The sequence below is a fragment of the Rhipicephalus microplus genome, chromosome X, assembly GCF_043290135.1.
Source record: "Rhipicephalus microplus isolate Deutch F79 chromosome X, USDA_Rmic, whole genome shotgun sequence".
Classification (NCBI taxonomy): domain Eukaryota; kingdom Metazoa; phylum Arthropoda; class Arachnida; order Ixodida; family Ixodidae; genus Rhipicephalus; species Rhipicephalus microplus.
The window spans coordinates 209431973-209459929 of NC_134710.1; the positions used below are offsets into that span (position 1 = coordinate 209431973).

The following is a 27957-nucleotide window of genomic DNA, read 5'->3' on the forward strand; positions in this document are numbered from 1 at the left end:
TTCTTCCCTCTTTCTCATGTTTCTTGTCCCCTTCCATAATCCCCCGGAATAGGGTAGCTAACCGTATGTATTTCTAGTTAACCTCCCTGCCTTCTTCATTTTGTTGCTTCCTTCGATCCTTCCTTCCTGCCTTTCTAGTTAACTTACGAAGGAATACTGCTAGGCGATGACTTTTTGCGCGCTTCAAGAGCTGTCATGAACTGGGGCTCGGACAGCTTCGCGGTATGGGTCTCCCAAAGGCTACACCACGTCTACCTGGTTAGGGAGCAACCACTGCCAGCTTTATCCCAAAAATAAGTTCCTTTCGGAATATGAACATTATTTATTGGTTATCACCAGGACAAAGAGAGCTCTTGTACGACGGCTATTCAGTCATAGTGGAGCCCACAGTAAAAGCTGCATCGGGGAATACATCGAAGATTTGGTCACAAACTGCTCTTCTCTAGCAGTCTTGCTTCCATATCAGATGACCATTGGCGTTTGAAGAAGCAAACAGAATTGAGGATATTGAACTTTCTGCAGAGCACTGCCAACAGACCCTCTAAGTTTTATGTCTTTTATTTTCCTGAGGACTTTGATGTGCCATCAGCTCATATGGTCGTCGATCCGCAGCACCGTGCAGTCGCAACAGGAGACGTCAGCTTTAACATTGAAACAACGCTATCTTCCAATGAGCTGCAGGCCGTGAACGATTTGTTGGCACAACATTCGGTTTGCTTTGCACAGTCAAGTACTGATGTAGGCTCCTGCACAGTTGAACGATATTGCATTCCAACTCGAAACACAAAGCCAATATCGCGACGACCTCGCATATTGTCACCAGCGCAGCGTGATCTCGTCGAAAGTATGATCAAGGACCTCAATGATATCAATATAGTGCTACCTTCTCGGAGTCCTCGGGCGTCGCCTCTTGACCTTGTAGCACAGAGAGACGGGACGACGCGCATGTGCGTTGATTATCGACGTCTCAACGCCGTCATGAAGGACATTATGTAGTCTTTCCCAAGAATTCAAGATGCGCTGCAGGCACTCACTGGAAGCAAGCACTTTTCTGTTGTGGACTTGGTGTCTGGATTTTATCAGATCGCCATGCATCCAGATGACATAGAGAAGACTGCCTTAGTTACGCCGTGGGGTCTTTACGAATTCCTCGGAATGCCATTTGGCCTTAAAGGTGCCCCATTCACATGTCAGCGAGCCATGGATATGATCATTGACGGTAATAAATACGACAATGCCCTTGTGTATATGAATGACTGCGTAGTCTTCAGCCGGACAATTGAAGAGCAGGTTCCGCACCTTCAGAACATATTTACCAGGTTCGAAATAGTATTCTTGAAGTTCAAGCCACAGAAGTGCTTCTTTTTTGTACTGCCATCAATTGCCTTGGGCACGTTGTCACAAAAGATGGTGTATCTCCTGACCCATCGAAACTGGCAGCGGTTCAGATTTTGCGGCCTCTTCAATGTACAGGAACTACAGTCATTCATCGGGCTCACATCGTACTTCAGGAAGATTATCCCGAATTACAGCGTTATCGCAGCTCTTCTTCGATCACTTCTACAAAAACACTACTTTTTCTTGGGAAGAAGATCAGCAAGTGGTATTTCAGACATTAAAGCGCACGTTGTGCCAGCCACCTGCCCCTAAGCTATTCTCCGAAAAAACAGAATTCGGTGTCCAAGTACGCACAGATGCATCTCAGCTCGGCTTGGGATGTCTATTGCTGCAAGAAGATGAAGAGCGACTATATTGTCAAGTGCTATACTTGCGTATATCTCTCAACGGCACAGAGTTTAATTATTCTTCGACAGAACTGGAAGCTCTTGCAGTAAAATGGGCATTAGAATAGCTATGACCATACCTGATAGGCCGAAAATTTCAAGTTGTCAGCGACCACGATGCACTGTGCTGGGTCTTGCACTACAAGGAAGGAAACCAACGTATTCTTCGTTGTTCACTGACTCTGCAGGAATTTGATTTTGATCTCATCTATAAATCAGAAATCCTGCACAGCGCACTGATTGTCTTTCCAGGAATCAGCCAATTGTTAGTAGTGCTGAACCAATTCTTGCAGTATAATATCCATCACTGTGATTCTGTGACAACATGGGTGAGGAGTAGCGTCAAGATGGATTTTTCGCTAAAGCACTGGATATTTTCAGAGGTTCCCTGGTCACAAAAAAAACAACAGAAAAGGGTGCAAAGGAGGTTATCACGAATAACGATGTGTTGTACAAAAGTAAACAAGGCCCAGTCAGCAGTCGATTTCTCCTCGGCCTTCCTACAGAACGACAAGCTGATGCACTCCATGAAATACATGAAGGACGATATGGTGGCAACATGGGCATCAGGCTAACATTCGATGCTCTAAGGTCTAAGTATTATTGACCGAAGCTCTATGCAGATGTCACATGGTACGTGCGTCACTGTGGCTTTTGCCAGAGAATGAAGATGTCGACATCGGTGCCTTACGGTCTATTACAGCCTATAGAAGTCCACAGCACATTTCACACAGTTGGGCTGGACATAATAAGACCATTTAGGAATTCAAGAGATTACAAGTACATCATTGTAGCCATTGATTACCTCACATAGTTCGTGGAGGCAAAGCCACTCCGGAGCATAGAGGCCGCAACCGTTCAGAAGTTTGTCGAACGACGAATCGCCTTGAAGCACGGATGCACAGCCACAATCATCATTGAGCGCGGTACTCAAATGATGGCGCGCTCTACTGAAGCATACTTCAAACATCGGGACATTAGAAATGCTCCCACTACCGCATATCAACCCGCAACAAATGGCTTGGGCGAAAAAGCCAATAAGACAATCGAACAAATAATTACCATGACTACCGCCGGGAGAAAAAAATGGCCCAATTTCCTCCCTTATATTGTGTTCTATCATAACACTGGGTGCCAAGACACGGTTTGCCGAGAGCTTGAATAGCTGAAAGAAGAATCAAACTAATTTACGGTAGTGCGTGAATGACTACAAAAAGCCAGGGAGCTTGCAACCACGCACACGCGACTGGCTCAAAAAAAAGCAGAAGCAGCACTCTAACAAGCACCACAAGAACGTTGTGTTTGAAAGAGGACAACTGGGGCTCCTCAAGGCTCCAACGTCAGGTGTGAAAACAACTACATCATACACCAGTCCATACAAGATAGTCAACAGACTGTCTCCCGTGAACTACGGTATCAAACTCATTGACAACATGGGAAGTGACATTGTGCGTGTTGAAAAAACCAGACCATATCTGAGCCCCGTTGCTCACATGGAACGACTAAGCTGTGCATGGGTGCCGTGCAGTGTAAATAGTTCTTGGTGCTTGTATATAGTTTCGTGTGCCCTAAAGTGGATAGACAATGTTTTGTTGACGTTTCTAAATAGTTACAGATTGGACTATTTAGCTTATTTTAGTTATGCCTGTTTTAGTGTTCTGTGTACGAAGTCGGGATGACTAGTTTCCAAACCCGGGCATGTGACGAGCGATAGCACACTGCACTGGGTGCGTGTCTCGCGCCTTTGCGCGAGGAAAACAAAGTAGATCGGCGCCGAGCTCGCGGGCGCTCGAGGAAAAACGTCAAATAAACAAAAGGTCTGGCAGTCCGTTCCTGACGTTGAAAGAATGTGGACATCCTTTTTAGGCCACCTCGGAACCCAGTATATCCTCCGACGGCCCCAACGGCACGTCACATTATATATATATATATATATATATATATATATATATATATATATATATATATATATATATATATATATATATATATATATATATATATATATATATATATATATATATATATATATATATATATATATATATATATATATAGTATAAAAAGAGGTCGACAAACGTGCGAAAAAACACTAGTTTTACTAACGTTTCGGCAGGTGGGCCTGCCTTCGTCGGAGTGAATCACTCCGACGAAGGCAGGCCCACCTGCCGAAACGTTATTAAAACTAGTGTTTTTTCGCACGTTTGTCGACCTCTCTTTATACTGCATTTTCCACCGGATCCATTGAATATCAGCCCACCATATATATATATATATATATATATATATATATATATATATATATAAGTATATATATATATATATATATATATATATATATATATATATATATATATATATATATATATATATATATATATATATATATATATATATATATATATATATACTGAGTGGACCTTGAGAGTGTCGTTAGGTTGTATACGAGGGACCATTCGTCAGCTGCCAGGTCGTAATAAGTTCACGTGCTACGTAACGCCAACCAGGCTCATAAAGAGTGTTCCACACTCGCCGCCTTGGCTACAGGTGGCACGGACTGACACTCCCACGTTTAAATTCTCATATAAACCCAATTAAGTGGCTGGGGGGATGGTCGCCATGGTAGCTCAGTGGTGGAGCATCAAACGTGTTATTCGAAGGTCGCAGGTTCGGTTCTTGCTCACGGCAAGTCGTCTTTTCACCCACTTTTCTTTCTTCACATTTGCATTACATTTGGGTTTAATCCCTTTCCGTATACATTCCTTGGAAATATTGTCTCTTAGATCTCATTATTATTGTCTCAAAACACGAAAAAACGATCCCTTAAGTATACACTTATTTCCAATATATATATATATATATATATATATATATATATATATATATATATATATATATATATATATATGACGCTACAAAATGGAGACACGTCGTGGTCCAGATACCATGCGTTTATTCTAATGCACGCCAACTTCCTCTTCGTCGGCATCTCCTAGAATCACCTTGTTAATGCGTCACACTTCCCCCTCCCCTCGAGAAAGTCTCAGTTCATAAGGTACAAAATAACGCCGTAGTTTGCTAACATGCACAATGTTAGAGTTTCTACTTAAGGGTAGCACGGAGCGGTTGATCTCGTTGTTCACTGTTGAGACCTTGCGTAGAATCTTGTAAGGTCCTTCCATGACAGAACTCAGTTTGCCGTTCTTGGGATGCCATGGTGTCTCGTAAAGGACAAAGTCACCAACTTGGAACTCAATCGGAAGAAATTTTCTATCATAAATGACTTCGTTCTTATTGTGGTAGGCGATAGAATTGGTTACTGCAGTTTTTCGCGCTCCTTCGACAGTTTCTGAATTCTCGTTGTTCCAGTACAGTAGGATAAGATGAAATTCCATACATCAGGAAGGAAGGTGCGTAGCTGATCACTTCGTGGGGCGTTCTGTTGTATTGGTCAATTACCTCCAGAAGCAGCTTAGTCCAAGACTTCTGTGGTTCTTCATTGATCTTACATTTAAGTCTCGTTACGATAGTCTGGTTTGTCCGCTCGTTCATGCCATTGCATTGTGAATGATGAGATGAGGTGAATAGTTGGTATATACGATTATGTTTTAAAAACTGCTTGAATTTTCCTGCAGTAAATCCTGTTCCACGATCTGAAAGAAGCTTCCATGGTTTTCCAGAAGAAAAAATTGTTTTCAAGCATGAAATGTAGGCGTCGCTGCTCTCACTTTTATGAGCAAACGCCCATACGTAGCGAGTCGCATGATCAATAACCAAGCGTGTAAACCTTTTTGACGAGCCATATCCAGAAAATCCTCCAATGTTGTCTATTGCAAAGAGGTCGAAGGGCTCTTCAGCTGGAGGCAGTGATTCAAGCGTCCCAAAATTTTTGTTTTCGTCTTCTTGCATCTCTGGCATCTATCACAATGCCGAATGTAAGTGGAAACATCGGTTACCATATGAGGCCAATAATATTGCGGAGACAGGAGTGATAGCGTCTTCTTCAATCCGACAAGCCCAAAATGTTGATGTGAATTCTTCAGAATGGTTGGCTGTAGTTCATGGGGCACGTATATATTCCGTAGTCCTTTTCTTTTGATCATGATAATTTTATTTTCCAATGAATGCGTTCTTTTTTGACGCTCATTGTTGCATCGCTGAAGGTCTTCGTGTGACAGAAGATTAACTATTGGGACCCTGGAGAGCGCATCTGCTTCGACATTACTTGCGCCCGTTTGATGTTTGATGTTCACATCATACATTGATAGTTTCAAAGACCACCGGAAGAGAGGACCTTGAGAATTTTTAACATTCTTCGTCCACTGGAGTGCAGAGTGATCTGTTACAACAGTGAATGAATTTCCATGAAGGTAGCAATGCCACTTATCAATGACATCTACAATGGCAAGACATTCTCTTTCTGTAATAGCATAGTTCACCTCGTGCTTAAGTAGTTTGCGGGAATAGTAGGCAACAGGATGTTCTTTGCCTTTGTCATCAGGTTGTTTCAGCACTGCACCGATGCCTTCGCCAGATGCGTCACAGTACACAGTACATGGTCTCGAAGGATCGTATATGCGAAGCACCGGTTCGTCAGTTATACGCTCCTTGATTTCACGAAAGGCTTGCTCGCATGCTTCTGTCCACACCCACTTGCTGCCTTTGTGGAGTAGTTTTGTGAGTGGAAGAGCGTTATCGCTGAAGTGGGGGATGTACAGACGGTATGTTTACAGTGCCCAGAAAGCGCTGGAGATTTTTTTTTTTCGTTTTGGTGTCGGAAATTTGAGTATGGCAGCCACATTACTTTGCTTAGGTGCCACTGTTCCTTGTGAAATTTTGTGGCCGGCCCAGGTATTTAATGCTGCAGCGTGCGAATTGGCATTTTTTTATTTGAGTTTTACGTTCTCGGTTTTGAGAGATTTCAATAGCGCCTCAAAGTGTCGTATATGATCAGTTAATGTTTCTAAGTATACGACCACATCTTTAAAGTAATTACTAACATTGGTGAGCTGATGTTTCGCTATTATTGATTTCATGGCTCTTTCGAATGTAGCTGGAGCGTTCTTCAACCCAAACGGCATTACCAACCACTCAAAATGACCATCAGGCGCGACAAATGCAGTTTTCTGAACAACGTCAGGATGCATTTGGACATGCCAGTATCTCGACGTTACGTCCAACGTACTGAAAAACTCCGCCTTTCCCAAGTGGTCAAGAATATCATCTATACGTGGAATGGGTTGAAATTCAGGTACCGTTATGGCATTGAGTTTCCGGTAGTCAATACATTGATGAGTGCGTCCTTCACCTTTCTTTTTTGCTAAAATGAGAGGTGCGGCGTAGGGCGATAATGAAGGCCTCACAACACCTTGCTTGAGGAGAGCGTCAAATTGTTTGTTGATCTCCACTTTCTCTGCCTGTCAACATCGGTATGGTGCTCGAGGAATAGAGATAGCATTGGTAAGTGCGATCCTATGTTTCTCAGTAATGGTGCACCCAAAATCTGTCTGACATTTCAAAAACATCTCGCCGTACTTGCTTAAGGGAAAGTCGAGCACCGCAGACTCATGCTCTGATAGGTTTTCTGAAGTCAGGGCTCACATCAGCGGGGCTTGAATGGTTTTCTTTTTATTGAGATCCAGAAGGTTCATATTCTCACGTGCTTGTGTCACTGACTTGCTTTCAAGATTTACAGAAAGATTGAAGTACGAAGCGCTGTCTAAGCCAAGAATTAATTGCGTTCTCATGCCTCGCAGCAAATGTGCATAAACTTTCTTTATGAAGTTCCCAATTTGTAACTGAATGTTTACGCGACCCGAAGTTCGAATGCTTGATGCAACTTGCTGGACCATGATGCTGGAGTCTCGCATCAACTGAAGTTTTAGCTGTTCGTACACATCCTCGCTGATACAAGTAATTGTTGCTTCTGTATTGAGAATTGCATTTACTGGCTTTCCGTTGATGAGAGCACTAAAGTGTATTAGTGAAACTCTGGATCGCCCTCCTCGTTTCCCCGTTCAGTATCGATAGCGGACACAATGCCGCGGCGCGGAAATTTGTTGTGCCAGTGAAACTGTCGTGGGAAACCAGCAGCTAAGCAGTATCTACATTCGTTTGGCGGGGCACGCGGTTGAGGAGTTATTGTTGGCTGCTGCGATCTGATGAAGATACGTGGAGCTCTTGATGCGATACTAGCGTTACGAGTGAAGGAAACTCCTCTCACCCGTTTTAAAGATGTCTCGACCCGTTGAGCAGCGGTGAGACACTTTAATAACGAGTTGAAAGACAGTCTGGCGAGCGCCAGTTCCACATCAGGAGGAACACCAAAATGATGTGGCACTCTTTCTGGTCAGCAAAGGAACCCAGTCGCTTTTTCTCGTCGTAGTAGTCTTTGATAGTCTGCCCTCCTTTCAGTCGGTAGTGAATTAAGAGACGGAAGGCATCTCCGTCAGTCGTAGCAAAACGGGCTTGCATGTCGCACTTGATATCGTCCCATGTTGTCTCGCCGTTGCCGAAAATCTCTGTTAGGTATCACTTGAACGCTTCCCCTTCAATGTATTCGCTGAAGTGACGGACCCGATCGCGGTGAGTCCATGACACCTCGGCTGCCTTCATGTCGAAAAGAAGAAGCCACCTGTCGATGGGGACGTCGTCTGGTGTTCCCTTGAACTTCTTTATGTTGAGCGGAGGCTTTGGCGTAGCCATGGCACGTTGATGAGGTCGATCCTGTTGGCTTGTGTGACGCTACAAAATGGAGACACGTCGTGGTCCAGATGCCATGCGTTTATTCTAATGCACGCCAACTTCCTCTTCGTCGGCTTCCCCTAGAATCACCTTGTTAATGCGTCACACACACACACACACACACACACACACACACAAACACACACACATATATATATATATATATATATTTATATATTTATATATATATATATATATATATATATATATATACATATATATATATGATACCGACTCATGTATATTTCCCCCTTTTCACCGGCTAAGCAGGAATCGTAACAAATGTGCTACTTTGGCTGGTGACAAGGACGTAATCCATGGCGCTGAAAAATACAGGTGCTAGCATTCATCTAGACAGACTTTTCGCGAATAAAGCATACACACTGCAGTGTTAGTATTATAAGAAATCACCCATCTCTTGGAAGCGTAATCAAACAATGAGTAAGGGCTGGAAAAAAATATGTCTCTATATTATGTCATCTGAGGGATAGTTTAATGCACGCAGGTATTTTAAAGAAATAGCGAATGATACGTAAGAGGTTCCTAGAAATGTCGAATGTGGCCTTTGTATGTTCAGTCTCAATGGGAAAGGGAAGCGAGGATAAGAAGGAAAAGAAGAAAGGAGAGGGGTAAAGCATGACGTAGCCTTGTATAGTATAGTTTATGTACCACTGACAGCGCGTATGTGCAAGCAGCTCCTAACATAGCATAGCCATGCATAGTAGAGTATATCAACGGGGCGGGAAAGAGAAGTGAGCGGGATGAGGAGCGATATGAAAGTGAGGAAAATGGAAAGAAACAGAGAGGTCAAAATATAGAGAGATAGAGAAGGAAAGAAGAAAGAATTAAATCTTATGTGGTGGCGCTCCCTCACTAGCTCCGATGTTTACTCAGATTTCACAGGCGTAGAACTGGCTTTATTCTATTTTACAGCGAAAGCTGTTATGAGATCAAAACAAAGGTCATGCGCGGTGCCATATTTGTCCACCACCGCCACTGCTGCCGCCGGCGTCCGTAACCAGTATCACAAAAAATAAGAAAGAGAAACTCAGTAAAGAAACACACTAACTACACAATAGGATTTGAACCCAGGTCGGCTGCGCACCAATCAAGTATTCTACCACTGTGCGAATCCTGTGCTTGAGACTCGTTTCCAAACTGCACTTAGGCACGCTTGGTTTCGAGAAAATTATCGCGTTATTATGAGTAATGACTTGCACCAGCGGTTATGACAGACTTGCACCAGCGGTTATCAACCTAATGTGTTATGATGACTGCAAAGTGTGACTTTGGGTGCTCACTGATCTTTATCTTTTTGTACACCTTTAAAGCTCCACACCCTTTTCTCCTGTGTACGATAGCATACTGGTCTTTCTAGAGTGGTTAACACCCCTACCTTTTCTTTCCTGCCCGTTCCTTCCTTTCTTCGATCTTGGCATGTCTCAAGGGATTCTGGCCGACGGTTAGGGGCGACGGCAAATGCACAACGTTATTGCCAAGTTTTTTTAATAATGTTTTCTGTCGCTATCTCACATCTGTTTACAAACGGGCCTGATCTTCATGCCATCTCGTTTTCGCGTTTGACTCGCTTTCTCATTCCATGCAAAAAAAATTGAGAATTGTTTACCGATTCGAACTCGATAGCGATTGAAAATGGCCCTGTGAGAACCAATACCAACACCTGTTGTCTTACGGAAACAGCTGCTGCACAGGATGTGATTACCAGGTAATCGCACAGCGCAACAAAGTGCAGTTGCTGCTTGATAAGTATTTCACAATATTTATAGCAATGTACTAAACTTTCAGTCAGGTTTTATTACGCTTACAACGTGTAAAATTGATTACGGCTTATGACGACTAAGATGCAGCAGCCACTTCAGTCGGCTGCTAGTAGAAGATTTTGCTCGTGGTACCACGAAAACCTTCTTACCATTCAATGGTATGTTAATTGGGGCTGTGACAGTTTAGGGCGCAGCGCCCCATTATATCAGTGAAATAGCTATCACTATGTGAACACCGCTGTGATTGCACCGCATCCCGATAGAAACACCACCTGATAAAAATTATCCGCTGCCTTGCATTAAGGCGTTAAAGCGTCTCTCGTTTTGAAACGTTAAAACCCAAAAGCAAGTTAATTCATTCTGCAGTTCACCAGTTTATTTTCATGTGATCACACGTATCTCAATAGGCAGCATCGAAGAAGTAGCATCAATAATATTATAACAAACCGATGTCATTACGCTTGGATGGCTGGAACCTGCCGAGTGTTAACGTTGCATGCAATGTCTTGGCAACTCCGCAGCGCAAAGGAGCCACTTTTGGCCACGTCCCGTCGCTCAGAGAATAGTGGCGCGGGAATCACTGGAGGTGGAGCGAGTGGCACTCAGAAAACAGCGGTGCAACTCTGCTTCTTCTAGGTGGGGTCTACAGTAGCTCTACACTTTACCGTGCGATAGAGCCACCTATACGCTGTTGTGACACTCGTCTGTGAGTGCCATGCTGGCCATGAGAAACAAAGCCGGCATGTGTTCTCACGTGCGCAACCCCCAGTGCTCTTCTCTCAAACGAGGCGTCAAGTGGCGGGAAGCTACAAAGGGATTAGAATAGAGCAACTTCGACGGTCCGTGAGCCAACGTCCCTACAAGCATTTCCTACAGGCTGGCTTGTTTGGGAAGACGGCGAGGCAGCCCGACCGCGCAGGTCGTGTTCAAGCAATTAGAGTCGCTAATCCTTTGCTTCCCTTCCAGGGAAATACAACAGCAACAACCCAACCCCCAACATGCTCCGTGAACGACCCCTCTTCCCCTCTCTTCAGGGAAACTGACCGAAGGCGCATTGCATCAGGAGATGCGATGGCTATTCGGCGGTCGTGTGTTATTGCGTGATGCCAAGGTGGGTGGCGTCATGTGTGTGATCAGCGTTTCAAGCAAACAGGAGGAGCCCGACAGGGTTCAAGACGATGCTGCAAAGTGTTGGACGTTAATCTGAACCATTGTTTAACGGTTCATCCACCACGCTCGTTGTTTGCGCAACTCTTAACATCTATGCTGTAAAATAACATCTATGCTGTAAAATAACATCTATGCTGTAAAATAACATCTCTTAACATCTATGCTGTTGTAAATAGTGCCAGTAAACCTGTTTTTTTTTTCGTATCCCCAACTTGTAAGCATCGTTTCCTTCACTCGAAGTTGTGCCACGCTACCGCAGGTGTCCGGTGTCGACGTAACTATGCCGTCTCGGCAACAAACATCAGCGGGGAATCATCGGGTAGGCCCCGGTTCACAACAACGCCAATAACGACGTCCAGGACTAACGATTGGTAATGTTTTCTCTTTCTTCCAGAAAAGATCCCTTGTACACAGTGCAAACTTTTTGCGTGCTACAAAGAGCCAATATCGATGAAGAAAGAACCATATGGGACAACACAAGCTCGAAAAGGATCAGTGAGAGGGGCACTGACAATTGGGCGAAGTGGTACGAATGCATAGATTTAGAGCGGCGCTAGAAATCACACGAAAAGACAAGTGATCAGCCCCGCCGCGGTGGTCTAGTGTCTAAGGTACTCGGCTGCTGACCCGCAGGTCGCGGGTTCAAATCCTGGCTGTGGCGGCTGCATTTCCGACGGAGGCAGAAATGTAGGCCCGTGTGCTCAGATTTTGGTGCACGTAAAAGAATCCCAGGTGGTCGAAATTTTCGGAGCCCTCCTCTACGGCGTCTCTCATAATCATATGGCGGTTTTGCGACGTTAAACCCCACAAATCAATCATCAATCAAGCAGTTATTAAAAAAACCGAAGTTCACTTTCAGGCTACTGTGTGGTATGTGCCCAAAATATAAAATACTCAATCAAATCTAAAATATGAACTTTCGGACTCGCGTCGATCTCTCGTGGAATTGCCCATCTACTCTGTGTAATTGAATAAATTCAGTTGTGAGTCGGCGCTTGAGTTCATGTGATCATTTGCCTTTTGATCAGCTTTGTTGTGAGAAAGGGGAGGGGTTCTAGCATCACATTTAAAAGGCTCGTAAACCTGTGGAACGAAGCGCACCGGTTATTCGGAGATAGGGCCACATGTCGTGCAGTGGCGTTGCGCCTGACTCACCTGCGCTCTTCAAAAGGGGAGGGGGGGAAAGGGTGCTGACAATCCTTGTAAAGTTGTTTGTGCTGCGTAGCGCACACGTCTCGTCCAAAAGCCGCATTTCTGGTTACAACTACCAGGTGGTAGGTGGCGTTGTGTTCGCGAGCGTTGATCACCACTATCATCATCTTGGTATAAGGCCGGCAGCGACAAGCTTTGGTAGCGGTGAGCGAGAAATAAGCTGGTCTCTTCTGTGCGTGGCACTTGCCGCGAATGGTTGTCTCTAGCGTGGGTCCCCGGTGCATGGCACCGTGGGTTGCGCGTCGGGGGCCCTCGTGGTAAGTCAAGCGTTGGCGACGCCGCCTAGGGTTTGTTTTGTGTTTGTCATGTTTTGTAGTGTATGGAAATATTGTGTAAGGATGTCCAAGCATGTTGATCACGATTTATGTTATAATAATTCGGCGGACAATATCGTGATTCTAAATTGTGTGTTATGTTTGGTTTGTTCCCACCGCGTCTGCTGTGTCCGTTCACTCCAAGAGCGTGGCGTGGCGCTCGCCGATACCGAGACCCCACAAAGGTCAGCCTGTGTGCTGCCCAGGGGAGAGGTGCCTTGGCCTGCCACTAAAGTCGGATGTTGTCACCCGAGCTGGCTGGCTGGTACTGCCCGAGAATCATGAGCGCCGCCTGGCTTCCTCGTGTACCTAGGCTGACGCTGCCCTAGGCCACGTTTAGTTCAATAAAGCGTTGTTTGCTTACATGCGAAGCTTCAGTCGCCCTTGCTTCAACTACGTATGGGACGCAGCAAGCAAGGTCTATTCAAATAGGTCGCGAAGGCTCGGGCGAAAAGTGGTTCCGAAGCTATTGACAGTGACATCAGCATGGGGATTTATGGGAGCTGCGATTGAAGCGCGACTATTTGTGGAGAGACCAAACACTGATAATGGGAAAAAAACAACTTTGATTGAATGTCAACGCAAGCAACAGGTCGTACAAATGAGATTTTTTTCTCAACAGTATTATGTAAGTGTATTAAACAAAAAATTTAGGCGGGCTCTTTATTTTTACAAACAATGTTGTCTAGTACCCTTTGCCCACGTTATCACTTAGTGCCGTTGCACTACATGGGTGTACATGGCTAGGCCCGCACGTAAAACTCGTCGACTTCAATCAATCAGTATTCCTGCCGCCTGGTTTGTTTCTTGAGCATGCAGTGCCTACTATTCACGTTACCGGTGAGCATATTTCCAGGTTATTTATGACGGTACATTTGGCATGTCTTCATTCGCATACGTAGTGGTAATATATCGTTATGAAAAAGGAAAAAGAAAAACATAACGCAGGGAGTGTCTACATACTTTTTCTTATTACCCTTTTGTGCACTGTAATAAATTTGAATTATTGTGACGATTGAATATAACTAAAACGTCATCATTCTTGCGTGACTAGGCGTCATTTTTTCTGCTAAAACAGAGGATCACAAACATTGTGCAAGCTAAAAAACCTGGGTATGTGTGAAACAAATAAACCACGCTGCAGATATCACTTGTGCAATCTGCTACGCTGTTGGTTGCCTTTTTTCATCAGCGCCAGATGCCTCGAACGGCGAATAGAAGTTCTAAGAATAAGTTTTCTTGTAAAATTGAGGCAAAGTGAACGGTAGTACACTTGAATATTGCAGTTTAGTCATGTTTCCGTATTAGACTATTTAGTGCTGATTTGAAGTGCACTCGTGGGTGACTCGCCGGCGATCACCTTAGCGCGAGTTCTTAGCGATCAGGGGTCTATGAAAATTAGTTTCAGTTCACATTTCGCGCAAGTGCACAAAAATGACGTCACTTGTTCACCAGCTATTGCGTCACATCCTCTTTAATATTGTTACGGTTAGATTGAGTTTAACTATGTTTATTTACAGGCGAAATCAGGTTAAGATCGGTGATGATTGCGAACATAGGCCGAGTCAACTAACTTCTTCTTTCTCTACTTTTGTCCAAAACCATGGCCCACCTCATACCGTATCATTCCCCGGTTCACAGGGGAAGCCCGCTGGGCGAGGCGAATTATTGGCGTAGTGTGGATGGAACTGCTTGAGACGACCTACATGCGCCAACTGTGTTTGGCTTCACCGATGACCCGCTGACGTCAAGCGGGCCACCACGTAGGTCAAGTCACTCAGGTGATTTACGATAAAGAATGGACAGACATAGTGTGCTAAAAATTTCTTGCATTAGCCACGTTTCCGCTGAGGGGTCCACAACCACACGAGGTCCCCTTTTTCGAATGAAGCGGTGTCGTGGCGTTGATCATACCTCTGCTTTGAGCGATCTTGCGATGTCTGTGTGCGAATATGGGCAATTTTATGGGCTTCTTCAGCTCGGCACAGTGTTCGAGCAACTGAATCGTCCGTATGGAGCTCGAATGGAAGTATTGTATCGAGGCAGCTTTGCGATAGTCGAGCCTAGAGTAGGTAGACCGGAATGAAGTCCGTCGTTTCGTGCTTCGCTGTATAATAAGCATAGGTGATGAATGGTAAAATCTCATTTCAGTTACTGTGATTCGAGGATACATACATAGCCAGCATATTAGTAAGCGTGCGGTTTGTGCGTTCCACAAGTTCATTCGTCTGGAGACGATATGGCGTTGAATGGCGAAACTGCAAAGTGAAGAGACGAAGCAATTCCTCTACAGTGTCGGAGACGAACTGGTGACCGCGATCACTGATGATGACACGAGGTGGACCATGACAAAAAACAATGGATCGTAACAGGAAAGAGGCGAAGGAATCCGCTGTGGAAGATGGTATCGGAGCGGTTTCCGCATATCTGGTAAGGTGATCGACACAGACTATGATCCAGCGGTTGTTGTTGTAAGATCGTGGAAATGGTCCTAGCTGGTCGATACGAACTTGTTCGATAGTTGTTGTGGGCGGCGTTATAGGGTGAAGGATGCCATGCGGACTGCTTGTAGGACGTTTGTGGCACTGGCATTTGTCGCAACTGGAGACGTATTGTTTCGTACATTGTCGCATTTTAGGCCAGTAGAAGTGCTCTTGAGTTCGACGCAAAGTGCGGATGAATCCAAGATGGCCTGGCGTCAGCTCATCATGCATGAAATGAAGGACGTTGTACCGCAGGCTTTAGGGAACCACTAGCAAATACCGCGCACCATTTGCCGAGAAATTGACCTTGTACAACAGTCCATCGCGAAGACAAAAGCGACCACTGTCCTTGGGGCTTTTGACAGTGGCGACTAAAGAGCCTAAAGCCGAATCATCGCGCTGTCCCCTCTGGAACGTGGGGACATTGGGAAACGCATGCGAGGAAGACAATCGGCGTCGGTATGACGCCATTGACTTTTGTATGCAACAATAAGGTCAAATTTCTGGAGGAGTAGAGCCCAGCGTGCAAGGCGTTCAGAAGGGTCTCGGAGAGCAACGAGCCAGCATAGGGAATGGTGGTCTGTTACAATCGTGAAAAGACGTCCATACAGGTAGCAACGAAACTTCTGAATAGCAAATACGGCTGCCAAGCATTCTTGTTTGGTCACAGTGTAATTGTTTTCAGCCTTGCTGAGGGAACGACTTGTATAGGCAACGGCATTCTCTCTGTCATTATGACATTGAACAAGAACGCCTCCGATGCCAATACCGCTTGCGTCGATGGCCATGTACTTCCATAGGAGCAGGAGGGTCCAAATGGCGGAGAATCGGCTCTGATATCAGCAGAAATATGAGTTGACAAAACGCAGCGTCACATTCAGATGTCCACTCGAATTCACTGTCTTTTTGCAAGAGGCTGGACGATTGGTACGCGATGTCCAACAATTTAGGCACAAAGCGTCGAAAATAAGAACATAACCCGAAAAGGCTGCGAAGTTCTTTTACAGACGTGGGTGGCTTGAAGGCGCTGACTGCTTCAATTTTCCGGTGTCAGGCCTGACCCTATCTTTGTCTATCAAATGGTCAATGGTCAAGGCCTGCCGTTCACCAAACCTACACTTCTTGGAGTTCAAGACCAAGCCAGCTTTTTTCACACAGTCCAGAACGAGGTGTAAACGAACGTTATGTTCTTCGAATGTGCTCCCCAAACTGACAACGTCATCCAGGTAGCACAAACAGATCTCCCATTTCAGTCCGTGAAGAATCGAGTCCATAAATCTTTCCAAAGTGCCAGGGGCATTGCATAGCCCAATTGGCATCACCTTGAACTGTACAGTCCATCGGGTGTTACAAATGCCATTTTCTGCTTGTCAGCAGGGTGCATGGGGATCTGCCAATATCCTGATCGTAGATCGAAGAAAGAAAAGTATGAAGCAGGATTTATACAGTCAATTACGTCGTCGATTCAAGGCAGCGGATATAGATAATTTTCAGTCAAGACATTCAATCGTCTATAATCAACGCAAAACCTCCAGGAACCGTCTTTACTGCGAACCAAAATCACAGGTGCTGCCCATGGGCTGCACGACTTTTCAATAACACCCTCCTGCAACATGTCCTGAACTTGTTCGGCTATAACTTTCCGCTCGGATGACGACACCCTATAAGGTTTTTGCTGAACCGGATGGGCAAAGCCTGTGTCAATGGTATGCTGCACTCGAGAGCATGGAAAAGATAGTCGCTTACCCTTTTCGCCGAAGTCAAACAGTGACACATGTCGTTGTAATAGTTGGACCAATTCTTGTTGTTCATGTGACCGTAGCTTCTTGCTAACCATGCTGAAAATGTGAAACCCATGTAATGCACTCCGTTTAGAGGTGCCCACGCGTTTCTCACTTTCCTTGTCATTAATGGCAACAATAGAATTTTCCGTGACACCATGGAACAGTGTGAGCTTCATTCTTCTAGGAAGGATAATCGGTGCAGACGAAGAATTAGGTTCCCATAACAACGCACAGCCATTAGTAATTGAGATCATCGAATGAGGCACTATTACTTCTTTCTTTGCCCACTGAACCATGAGAGGTTGAACGACGGCATCAAAGAATGGTACTGCAGCTAACAGAGTAGATACGGCTACAGAACTCATATAGACCATGGTGGTAATGTCAGCTCTTTGGAAACAATCAGTAAGTCTTCTGGAGGCAGCGGCTGCTCAACTAGGGCGGGAAGGGCATCGCCACCGCTAACAGAAACTTCACCCTTACTACAGTCGACGAAAGCGCCACACTCTTGAAGGGAGTCAATGCCGAGAATAACATCATGTGTACACCATTTCCGAATCAGGAACTCAGTTGGGAATACCTTTCCCGCCAACAACACGTTGACGGCACATACTCCTTCGGGTCGAAGTATGTCCCCGCCCACGCCATGAAATCTACCAGAATCCTGATAAGAAAACATAACTTTGCAGCGTAAGCTATCTTTAAACGAACTGCTCATAACAGAAACTGTGGCACCAGTACTCACTAAAGCCGTTGCACACATTCCGTCTATTGACACACATATCCGGTTTTTGTCAATCGTAACTGGCGGAGGTATTTGAGGTGAATCCTGTTGAGCGACCTCACCTCCATCGCCTGCGCCGGCCACTTTCCCGGTAGTGGTGGTGGCGACTGCCGCCGTCGTAGTGAAGGAGAGCAACACGTTCAGCTAGGCGGAGGTGTCAAGCTACGGTCAGAAGCGGGGGAGATTCCACATCGGCTCTCTTGTCGTATATGTGCTATTGGGATACGTGGACCACCAAGGATCGTCATAACTGTGGCCACCGCGAGGAAGTCTTGACGATGGTTCGTATCTTGATGTCATATCTCTCTGCCGACGGCAGAATCGAGTAATTCGTCCTGGAGCACCACAGCTGTAGCACACAGGAGGTTGACGACATGCATCTTAGAAAGCATCGCTAGGGCGTGGTGACACAGGTGCATATTTGTTCGGGCTGTGATACCCAGACAACGCTCCGACAACCTGAGGTTGTCCTGAGGATGACCTACACCGTACGAAAGTATGACCTGAGGAAGCCCTCAAATGAACCTCAAGTGGTCCTAAACCAGTCCGTTTGTCCGGCCTCAGATCGTCCTCAGGGCATCCAGAAAAGAGCACATTATGATGAGTCTAGTACTTTTTGAGGACGAAGCATACAAGACCTAGGCACTCATCAGACCTTACGAAAAGTTGCTCTAATTCTTCTTTTGGAGCGCTGAAATGACAACTGATCAATCAAAAGTGCCTGAACATGCACACTCTTTAAAGCACTGCCTGTGAGGTTTCAGTAACAATTTCTTCAAGTATAGCAATAAAAACAGCAATGCACAGAAAACATGTTTATTTTCAGGAATGAAACTTGGCAGTTTTCACTAGATGAGACTTCTTGCCCTGTGCCTTCAGAGGTCTTCATCCGATGGGCTTGACAACGCGACACTTTGAAGACATTCTGTAGTAATAGAAAGCAGCATATCTTGAAGCACAAGTGAATTTAGAGTATCAATAAGAATATTAAGACAATAACAGCATGCCAGATTTGAAAGCATAAAATGAAAATTATATTACCATAATGTGCAGGTACGAACTAGCCATTATATAATGGTGAAAATGATTTATATAGTTCATGCTTGCATACACATCAAAATTCGAGTAAGGCAAGAAAATTATTTAAACTATAACAGCAAAAGTATCATATGTTATGATAGCTTCAACAGCACAGATAATAAAACTCACCCTCATGGTGAGTGCGAGAAGTTCTTAAGCGCTGCTTCTGGAGCTTTTCCCCAGCATGCCGAAGCCACACTTTAATCACACACTCGATGTCATTTTTTTTTGTTTCCGGAAAATTTCGCCTCACGGCCTCTGAAAAAGTACAAAGTTCATAAAACAGGAATTACACAAACATAATACATTAATATAATGCTACATAGGTTGTTTGAAGAAGTACCTCTAGTCAGCATGATCGACATTTTGATAGGTGGGCACATCATCATTAAAGGTCCTTGCCATCCTTCCCCATGTTAATTTCAAGAGTACTGACATTGACACTATGTGTTGCATTACAAGAAGAACACCACGAAGAAGACATCATTGTAACTTTTTTGAAACCTAGCATGCAAAGAATGATGAGGCGCCTTTGACGAAAATACGTCCATGTATGAAAATGTTGACCAGCTTGTCTTAGGTACTTATTCCTGTTTAGAGATCCTCAGTGATCACTATGAGCTTCCATCTGTTAGTTTTCATCTGTACATAAGATTTCCACTACAGTTAAGAATGCCTAGTAGTGCTACCTGATAATAACTTCTGCAAGTAGTGAATGCTTGCGTATGTGTGCCATGCAAGTATACTAGTGTGCTTGAAGAAGCTGCAGGGTTTCTTACTGACAACAGATATTTCATGCTAAAAATTTTCCACGTTTAAGCACATAATTTTAATTAGCAAGCATCCTAAAAAATTTAATGCTTTCATGAAAAGATTGTTCTTTTGCTATTGACTTCAAATGAAAGATAATGTGGATAACAGACTTAGAAATGTCTGTACTCAAACACGGCTCTTGCAGCACATGGTGTTGTGAAACAAATTACTCACTGCAAATGACATCTGTGACACCTAGATCCACAAACTTCCTTTTGCCTTTTTGGCCTGCCCAGCTGAACTGCACAGCAACCTCAAGGCTTAGCAGAAGCTCCAGCATCCTCCTGGCTGCTGCCCCAAAAGTTGAGCCACCAAGGCCAGCAAGCTGCTGTATCTGTACAGTTTTGAGGTCATTATTTTTTTTAGAAGAGTAGCTTAATGCAGTGACTAGAAAAAAAAATTATAGAAAAATATAATGAATGACGTACAAGCTTTAGCTTAATGTTGCCATCAGCAGCAAGTCTCCCCTCAAGACTTAGAAATTGGTCAATATCCTTGACCGGTGTCAAAACCACATCATCATTTGTCTCATCTTGAAGCCTCACTGTTGTGTTGAAAAGGTGCTGCTGCATGGCATCAACCTGTCGTCCCAGCTGCTCTAGCCTCATCAGGATAGTTTGCGAAATTCGCATGAGTTGACGCACGTATTCTGTAAAGACGTGTTCATGAAGTAATAGCGCTGAATTGCAACATATAAAATGGCAAAAGCTGAGATAACATTGAAAATGAGAAGTGCTACTAAACACAGCAAAACAAGCACACAGTTGTTTATGGCTTCTCTGCACATTATTGTCGGTTTTAGAAATTTGTGCCTACATGGCTTCAGTTATTTTGTTAGCATGCTCAGTGATGCCTTTTTAGGACCTGAATACGCATGCAGAGTTGACACTGAGATGAAGCACCTTCATTGCGTGCTGTGATTCAGTGTACCCATATATTTACAACCTAGTTTTCAACAAAAACTTGGAATAAGTTCAGAAAAATTGTTGAAAGTTAGGTTATTAAGTGAATTTGTGAAAAATAGAATAAGCAGAAACAGATACTTTAATGTTTTAAGCACTGAAACAATGTGTGACCAGACCATACATATAACAGTTGCCATAGTTTTTGCAGCAAAGTGATGCCACTATCACTTTCCCAACGAAAGCAAAAAAAAAATGTTTAAAATATAACTCTTCATTTATGGGGTAAAAGCGTGCTCATCGCCATCAAAGTGACACACAGTCCTCATTTCCACTGTGATCAAGAGGCATGTTCTCTACACTAAATAGGCGACAACAGTTGTTTATGAATTAAAAGTATTAATTGTGGCACCTTCGCTTCAATTTTTCTGAGACATCAGGTATTTACACTTGATAAAGCAACTACAGTTAGTACATTGTTCCGAAATTGCAAATAAGCAATTATGCTGCTTACGACTGGCACAGCTATAAGACAAAACGTTTTGCTTAGCACTTGCAAAGATTTTAATCTAAAGAGAAAAAAAACTGTATTCCCTAGACAATAAATACAAAGATTGTCTTCACCTCTGAAGTGGCACCCGGGTAAGAAAGCTTTAATGTTACTTACCAGGAGGTGAGCTTCTATTGCTAGAGGGGAAGCCTAATGAAGACCCATGGGTATTATTGTGTGCAGTCCCTACAGAAGCATAGATGAAGGTTTTAAGATGCACTTCTAAAAACTAGCTCTGAACATTTCATCGAAAGTATTCTTACATGAAGGGCCTTGCTGACTACTGTTATGTTGCTGCAACACTTGCCTTTCAAGGTTGTCTGCATGCTCTGTAAGTGACAGTTCCTACAAGTGACAGTTGCCATTGTTTTTGCTACAAAGTGATGCCACTGTCATTTCTGTCTACTGAAAAAAAAATATTTTTTTTTTGATTATGGGGTAAAAGCGTGCTCATTGCCATCGAAGTGACACGCAGTTTTCTCATTTCCACTGCGATCAAGAGGCATGTTCTGTACACCAAAAAGGTGATAACAGTTGTTTATGTATTAAAGCTTTAATTACTGGCACCTTAGCTTCAATTTTTCTGAGACAACAGGCATTTACACTTGATAAAGCAACTACATTTGGTACATTGTTCCGAAATTGCAAATAAGCACCCTATGTTGTTTACCACTGGTGCAGCTATCAGACGAAACGTGTTGCTTAGCACTTGCAAACCTTTATAACGTACAGGCAAAAACACTTTGTATTCCCCAAACAATGAATATAAAGGTAGTCTGCATCACAATAGGTGCCGATCTAAGGAAGCTCTAATGTTACTTACCAAAAGGTATGCTTCTAGTGCTAGGGGAATTGGAAGGTGTGTGTCTACTGGTAGGAGAATTCCTGATGACATTTTGCCCCTCATTATATCCTGCTCTCTGAGCAGGCATAGATGATGTTGAGGGAAAGCCTAAGCCAGGCTCGTGGCAATTATTGGGTGCAGTCCCTGCAGAAGCATAGATGAGCCTTTTAAGCTGCACAATTCTAAAAACAGCCCCTGAGCATTTTATCAAAAATACCGTCTTACATGAAGCCCCTTGCTGACTGCTGTAATGCTGCTGAAATGGTGGCCCTTCAAGATTGTCTGCATAAAAAAGAAAAGGGACAAGAATCAGAGTGATGGGACAGTTATTTTGGCCAGTTACGCGAAGCTCCCACCATCTTTCCATCAACACTTGCTGCAAAGCTTTAGTTGCAAAGTGATGCAAAGCTTTAGTTGTTCCAGAGTTTAGAAGGCTGGAACTACATTTACACTTGACACACCAACTACAGTTAGTAAGTTGCTCCAAAACTGAAAAGAAGCATCCATGCCATTTAGCTCTACCATAGCTTTAGACTAAACATATTGCTTAGCATATGGAAAACTTGGTGCCTAAAGTAAAATAACAACTTGCATACATAACACACAATAAATATGAAGGTAGACTTCACACGTAAAGTGACACCCATGGAAGGCAGCTTTTGTATCACTTACCCAGAGGTCTGCAGTTGTTGCTGTATGAACCTCTGTAAACATTTTGACCCTCAGGTGATGCCATTCTCGGTGAAGGGGCTCTTTGTGATGGCCTAATGCCTGCTGGTGAACTGGAGTCGAACGCAGGCACTTCACTGATATTGGATCTAGTCACTGCAGAAACATAAGTGAAGCTTTGAAATGTAATTCTACACATGCACTTTGAGCTGTTCATCAAACATAGTCTTACATAAAGCCCCTTCCTGGCCTGTGGTGCGATGCTGCTGCAGTGGTTGCCGCCCTGCCTTGTCTGCATACCCTGTTAGAAAACAGAGGCAAGAAAAAATCAGCGGGTAATGGGACAGTAGAATAGTCATGTGAAGATTAGACAAATTTTCCATTGTTTCTTCATGGCTCCTGAAAACCTGCAAACCTTGCATGAAATCAGCTCCGTCTACAACATAATCAAAGTTACAAATCTGTGCAGTGAGAATGATATAAAAAATGAATTTCAAGCGCTAGCATCACTCTGTCGTGGAATACTCAACACCAAGCAAAGGGCAAGTGTCCAAATTCGATACGACCCTGGGTATTTCTCTTCTCAGTTTTAATTTTTTGTGTCTATCAGTTACTTTTTCATGTCCATCAGGCCACTGATGGCCATGGCGACCCCACTCAATGCAAGAACGGGTGTTCAAGAGCTGCTCTAAAACTGATGTGCATGGTTTACGTACAATATCCCCTTTGGCAAAAACTCTTGGTTGGAAGCGAGTACTTAAATGCGTGCTGACATTCTCAGTTATCGCAGGTCAGAAGCATGTCATATGCTATTTGACATGACATTTTGGAAAGGAAAATGAAAAGTAAATAGAGGTTAACATGGAGTTATTAACCAGTTTGCCACCCTGCATAGGGGTGTAGAAAAAGGGGTTGTAAAGAGGAGAGATAAATAAAATAGCAAGAAAAAAAAACAGGATTTTATCCCAGAAGCATATCACCTTCATGTTCCAATGACCGTGGCTGGGTGGGCAGTGGCCGATTCTCTAAATTTCTTGGTCGCTTGTGTTTTCTCCCTAAGAAAGCAAGCCAGAATCAGCATTTCACAGCCCTAAAGCCAGATAACCCAGTGTTACTTTTGGCGGTAGATAACAGAAAACAGTGTGAGCAATTCCGTGGGGCTATCATTGTAAAATAGGCATTGCAGGATGTAAAAAGATTCAATACTATTAAAAAACATAAGTACAAGCAGTTCACTTTACGTAAAGTTCAAAAATGGTGTTATACGTCTTATCATTGAAGCTGGAGGTGATGGTGCCCCTTCATCATCTTCAGACTCATAGGATCTCTTATTTTTTTTTCTTCTGCCTTTCCCAAGTTCTGCCTCGCCGTCCAAGTTGGATCCATTTTCTACCCTTGGCAGATTTGCCCGTGCTTCGGCATATGTATCTGCAGAAAGAAGGGCAACAACTACTAATTAAATGATAAGCATGATCATTTCTCAGATCTGTCACACATAACAAGTAGAACTCCAATTCCTTTGCATAAGTCATTACCAAGCAGGTACTAAGAGTCACCCATGATATTAAAATGGATCATTTAAATTTTGCTGCAATGACAGCTGACATGCAAGTATTCACAAAATATGAGATACTTGATTTCGCATAATTGTTCTTTTTTTCCTGATATTCTCGAAGCTATCTTCTGATATTCTTCGAAGCCATCTTCTGATATCTTTTCCTGATATTCTCGAACCCATCTAAACTTTTAAGAAGTTACTTTGATCTAAAGTGGCAATTAGAGTTACAATGCTGAAATTGCAGTTTATTACATACCTTTTACTTCATTGCTGACCAAATCGCTGAAAAACGTGCAGTAAAACAGCATAAATAAGGAATAATTTACCAAATTCTCGGACAACAGTGCAAGGCACTTCTATCCAGTCAGCCCCTGGAGTCGCTTTCGCCTTCAACAAACTATGTACATATTTAGTTTGTCGAGGCCACAGGCAGCCGTCGCCTTTCAGCCAACTTTTGAGGATGATCCCAGATGTATCATCCTCTTCTGGGAAGAGAACGACAACGTATTGACCTTGCAAAAGAAAGAGAAGCCAAATTCAAATTCTGTATACATTCTGACACAGTTGTGAAAGTTTATTACATGTGCACTGTAGCATGCAAAAGAGGGAAAACAATGCTTTTCCTTTTCAAATACACTTTCAGGCATTTCTGTGAGATGTTCTTCAGAGGCCAATACCGCAGACTAGAAGGCTGAGACACTGAGTAAATTCCCAGTATGGAGGAAGGGCATGGCAGAGAATAAAAATCTTCACACTTGAGGAACTTCCTTCCAATTATGCATGGCTCACCGCACGGGAGATGAGCAAAATTGTCAATAACGACGATTGACCCATCACTTAGCCTACAGCACCCATTTCTCTTTTCAGCTCTAAGAATGACATTGCCAGGCAATGTTACTTTTTTAAACTCGGGGCCTCGGCATGGAGCAACAAGTGGCCCGTCAGCATGCTCTGCAGCAAATACGACATGGCTTTCAGTTTTCTTATGCCTCAGAGGACGGTGTGCCTGCTCAGCAAGCCTGTTGCAAAGTTGCTCCAAGGGAAGGTCTGGCTTTCTCAGCATTCTCTTTAACGAGGACATATGGTTTTCAAATGGGAAGGCACTCCATGAGTCCAAGGGGCCAAGGTGTGTAACATCATCTGCCAAATGACACAGGCCATGCACATTGTGTGAAACATGCTCTTTGCCATAAATGCTTATGAATGTCCGGATAAAAAACTTGAGCATGTTTCCGGCATACTCTATCTCACTTGCAGGTGCAGCTGGTGTGGAAAGAACAGAGATCCCCACATGTAAAGCTAAGAAGTTCTTGTACATGTGTGCAGGAATCAGTGATGACAAAACAACGGGTCCTCCATATAAAAGAAAAAAGCGAAACTCAGTCGCTTTCCACCGATCAAGTTCAGCAATGCTCCTCGGCTTTCGGCTAAAATCACATGGAACACACCGTGCAATTTGAGAATTTTTTTCCGACATCTCAAGACGCACTTTGCTTCCAAGTCTGGTCACTTTTGGGCCACGTACCCACAGTGTCAAGAGCTTGTTCATGACACCCAAGCACACAAGGTGCATGTAATCTAATGGTATATCTTTCACTAGGTCAAAAGGAAGTTCCTCAAGAATACTTTCGCCTGTGTGATGCTCCTCCTGGACTTTTAAGCGAAAGCTGTCATCTGTTCGCTTGCGAGCATTGACGTTTGGGAAGCACACCCTGCCCTCACAGTAGACACCTTTTACGTCACATTTGGTGCAGCTGTAATAGCCTGTGTGGCTTCTGACATATAATACAAATGCCTTTGCTGGTGCATCACATATGAGGGCATACAAGCTAACAGGAATTGCAGTTTCTCCAATGGTAATCCCTGTTGTGATAGCAGCATTTATGTCACAAACAAATGGTCGCAAAAAATCATTCGCGTTGTTGGGCTTGCTGCTTCCGAAAAAAACACCCACTATAAATGGTGCTTTGTCCTCCAAATTACTTATGCGTCCCAGTATGCACCAAAATTGGCCCCGTGAACTTTTTGAAACCGGCAGACCGTCAATGTTGAAGCTAAGCTTCAAAATTCTTGGTAGTTCTGCACAATCTTGCAGCACTCGCTGTAGGCCTGCACTGAGGCCGAAATGATGGTATTTCCCGCCGGCCAGCTGCAACACTTCCAGGCACTTCTTGGGCGTCTGTAACAATGCCCTTGCAGTTGAAGGGAGCGCGCTGAAGCATTCGTGGGACTGTAGTACTCTCAAGAGCGATGTAACTGAAGTGTGCGATGCGCGAGATTGTAAGGCCCACGCTTGCAGTCTCTCACGAAAGGCCAGCAAGCTGTCCACACTGCCGCGTTCACAAACTTGCTCTTCGTTACTCCCAGTCGGTGCCAATTCGAAAGAATCCCTCTGCCTCACCTGCGAGGTCGCCGAAGTCGAAGCCGCAGCGCTGCTGTCATGGAAGGCACGCCGTTCGAAGTCTGTGTGATCGTGAGGCACAGAAACACTGCAGCCGCTGGGGTAGCACGCGTCGCCAGAAATCAAAACGTGTCCTTGGGGCACATCCGTTTCTGGAACGATCGAGGAGTGTGCCGAAGGCCGTTCTCTGTCATGAACACAAAGGCGACGATGGCCGTCTTCGAGGTCGACCGCACAAGCCTCGGAGGGCAAGTCGCTCTCTCTTTCGGCGTTGCGGGAATCTCGGTCAACGTACCGCGTGTCATTTATGACATCGGCCTCACTGTCAATAAGCTGAAAACTAGCATTGACGCGCCGATTAATTTCACGCCGAAATTTGCGATCCGCGCTCTCAGCCATCTTGAACAGCACAGAGCACAGTAGAATGGTGGCTAGACCAAAGAACACCCACCACCAGAACACGTTGTTAGGCTAGTCAGTTGGTTTGTACATACATACATGAATAAGCAGTAAAGATATACAGCGCGAGGCTGAAAATCAACTGTCCTCTCTTTTTTTATTTATTTACCTTTGCGGCTTACAACTTCAATATGAAAATTTAACAGAAGACACTCACCTGGCATGCTTACGATTCTTTGAGGGCTTCTGCGAGAAGCTTCCTCTATGGCGAGAAGTGTTGTATTGGAATGTTGACTCGACCAATGACTCGACTTGACTTACTGCAGGCCCATAATGATGATGATGATAGTTGCGTCACTTTAAAATGGGTAAACAGTGTCGTAGACATCCAGATTTAAAAGCACCTTGACTGCGCATGGTGACCGCATTAAGGTACTGCTTTTTTTTTGTTAGCACCACCACAACTTCAGTCGCCCATTCGTTTTCCCACAGCGTTCTAGTTCCAATGCTGCTCTATTCACGATAACCTAGGCCAGCCCAGTCGTCAGCATGGTCAGTTGTCGTCTGCTCGATGGGACCGTGCGGCATTGCAACACTGGACACTCGAGAATAACGTGCTCGCTATTCACAGTTTTCACGCCTGCATTCATTTTGGAGCCGACACCGTTTATACTCGCACCAAACT

General features: G+C 44.2%; 1 protein-coding gene across 4 annotated transcripts; it reads right to left on the minus strand.

The window, feature by feature from the left end:
* Positions 1-18856: 18856 nt before the first annotated feature.
* Positions 18857-27636, minus strand: LOC142775937 (uncharacterized). Of its 4 annotated transcripts, XM_075878509.1 has the most exons (14): positions 27490-27636; positions 24799-24984; positions 24181-24342; positions 23895-23969; positions 23147-23215; positions 22918-23070; positions 22471-22527; positions 22225-22389; positions 21665-21730; positions 21519-21587; positions 20378-20598; positions 20124-20283; positions 19266-19394; positions 18857-18981 (listed from the first exon to the last, which is right to left on the minus strand). In XM_075878509.1, exons 1-14 carry the CDS (start codon positions 27494-27496, stop codon positions 18932-18934), a joined length of 1569 nt encoding a protein of 522 aa, XP_075734624.1. In that variant the 5' UTR covers positions 27497-27636; the 3' UTR covers positions 18857-18931. The 4 variants fall into 4 exon arrangements, with proteins under 4 accessions (XP_075734624.1, XP_075734625.1, XP_075734626.1 ...); XM_075878510.1 differs by lacking the exon at positions 21665-21730; XM_075878511.1 differs by lacking the exons at positions 21519-21587; positions 21665-21730.
* Positions 27637-27957: the final 321 nt, after the last annotated feature.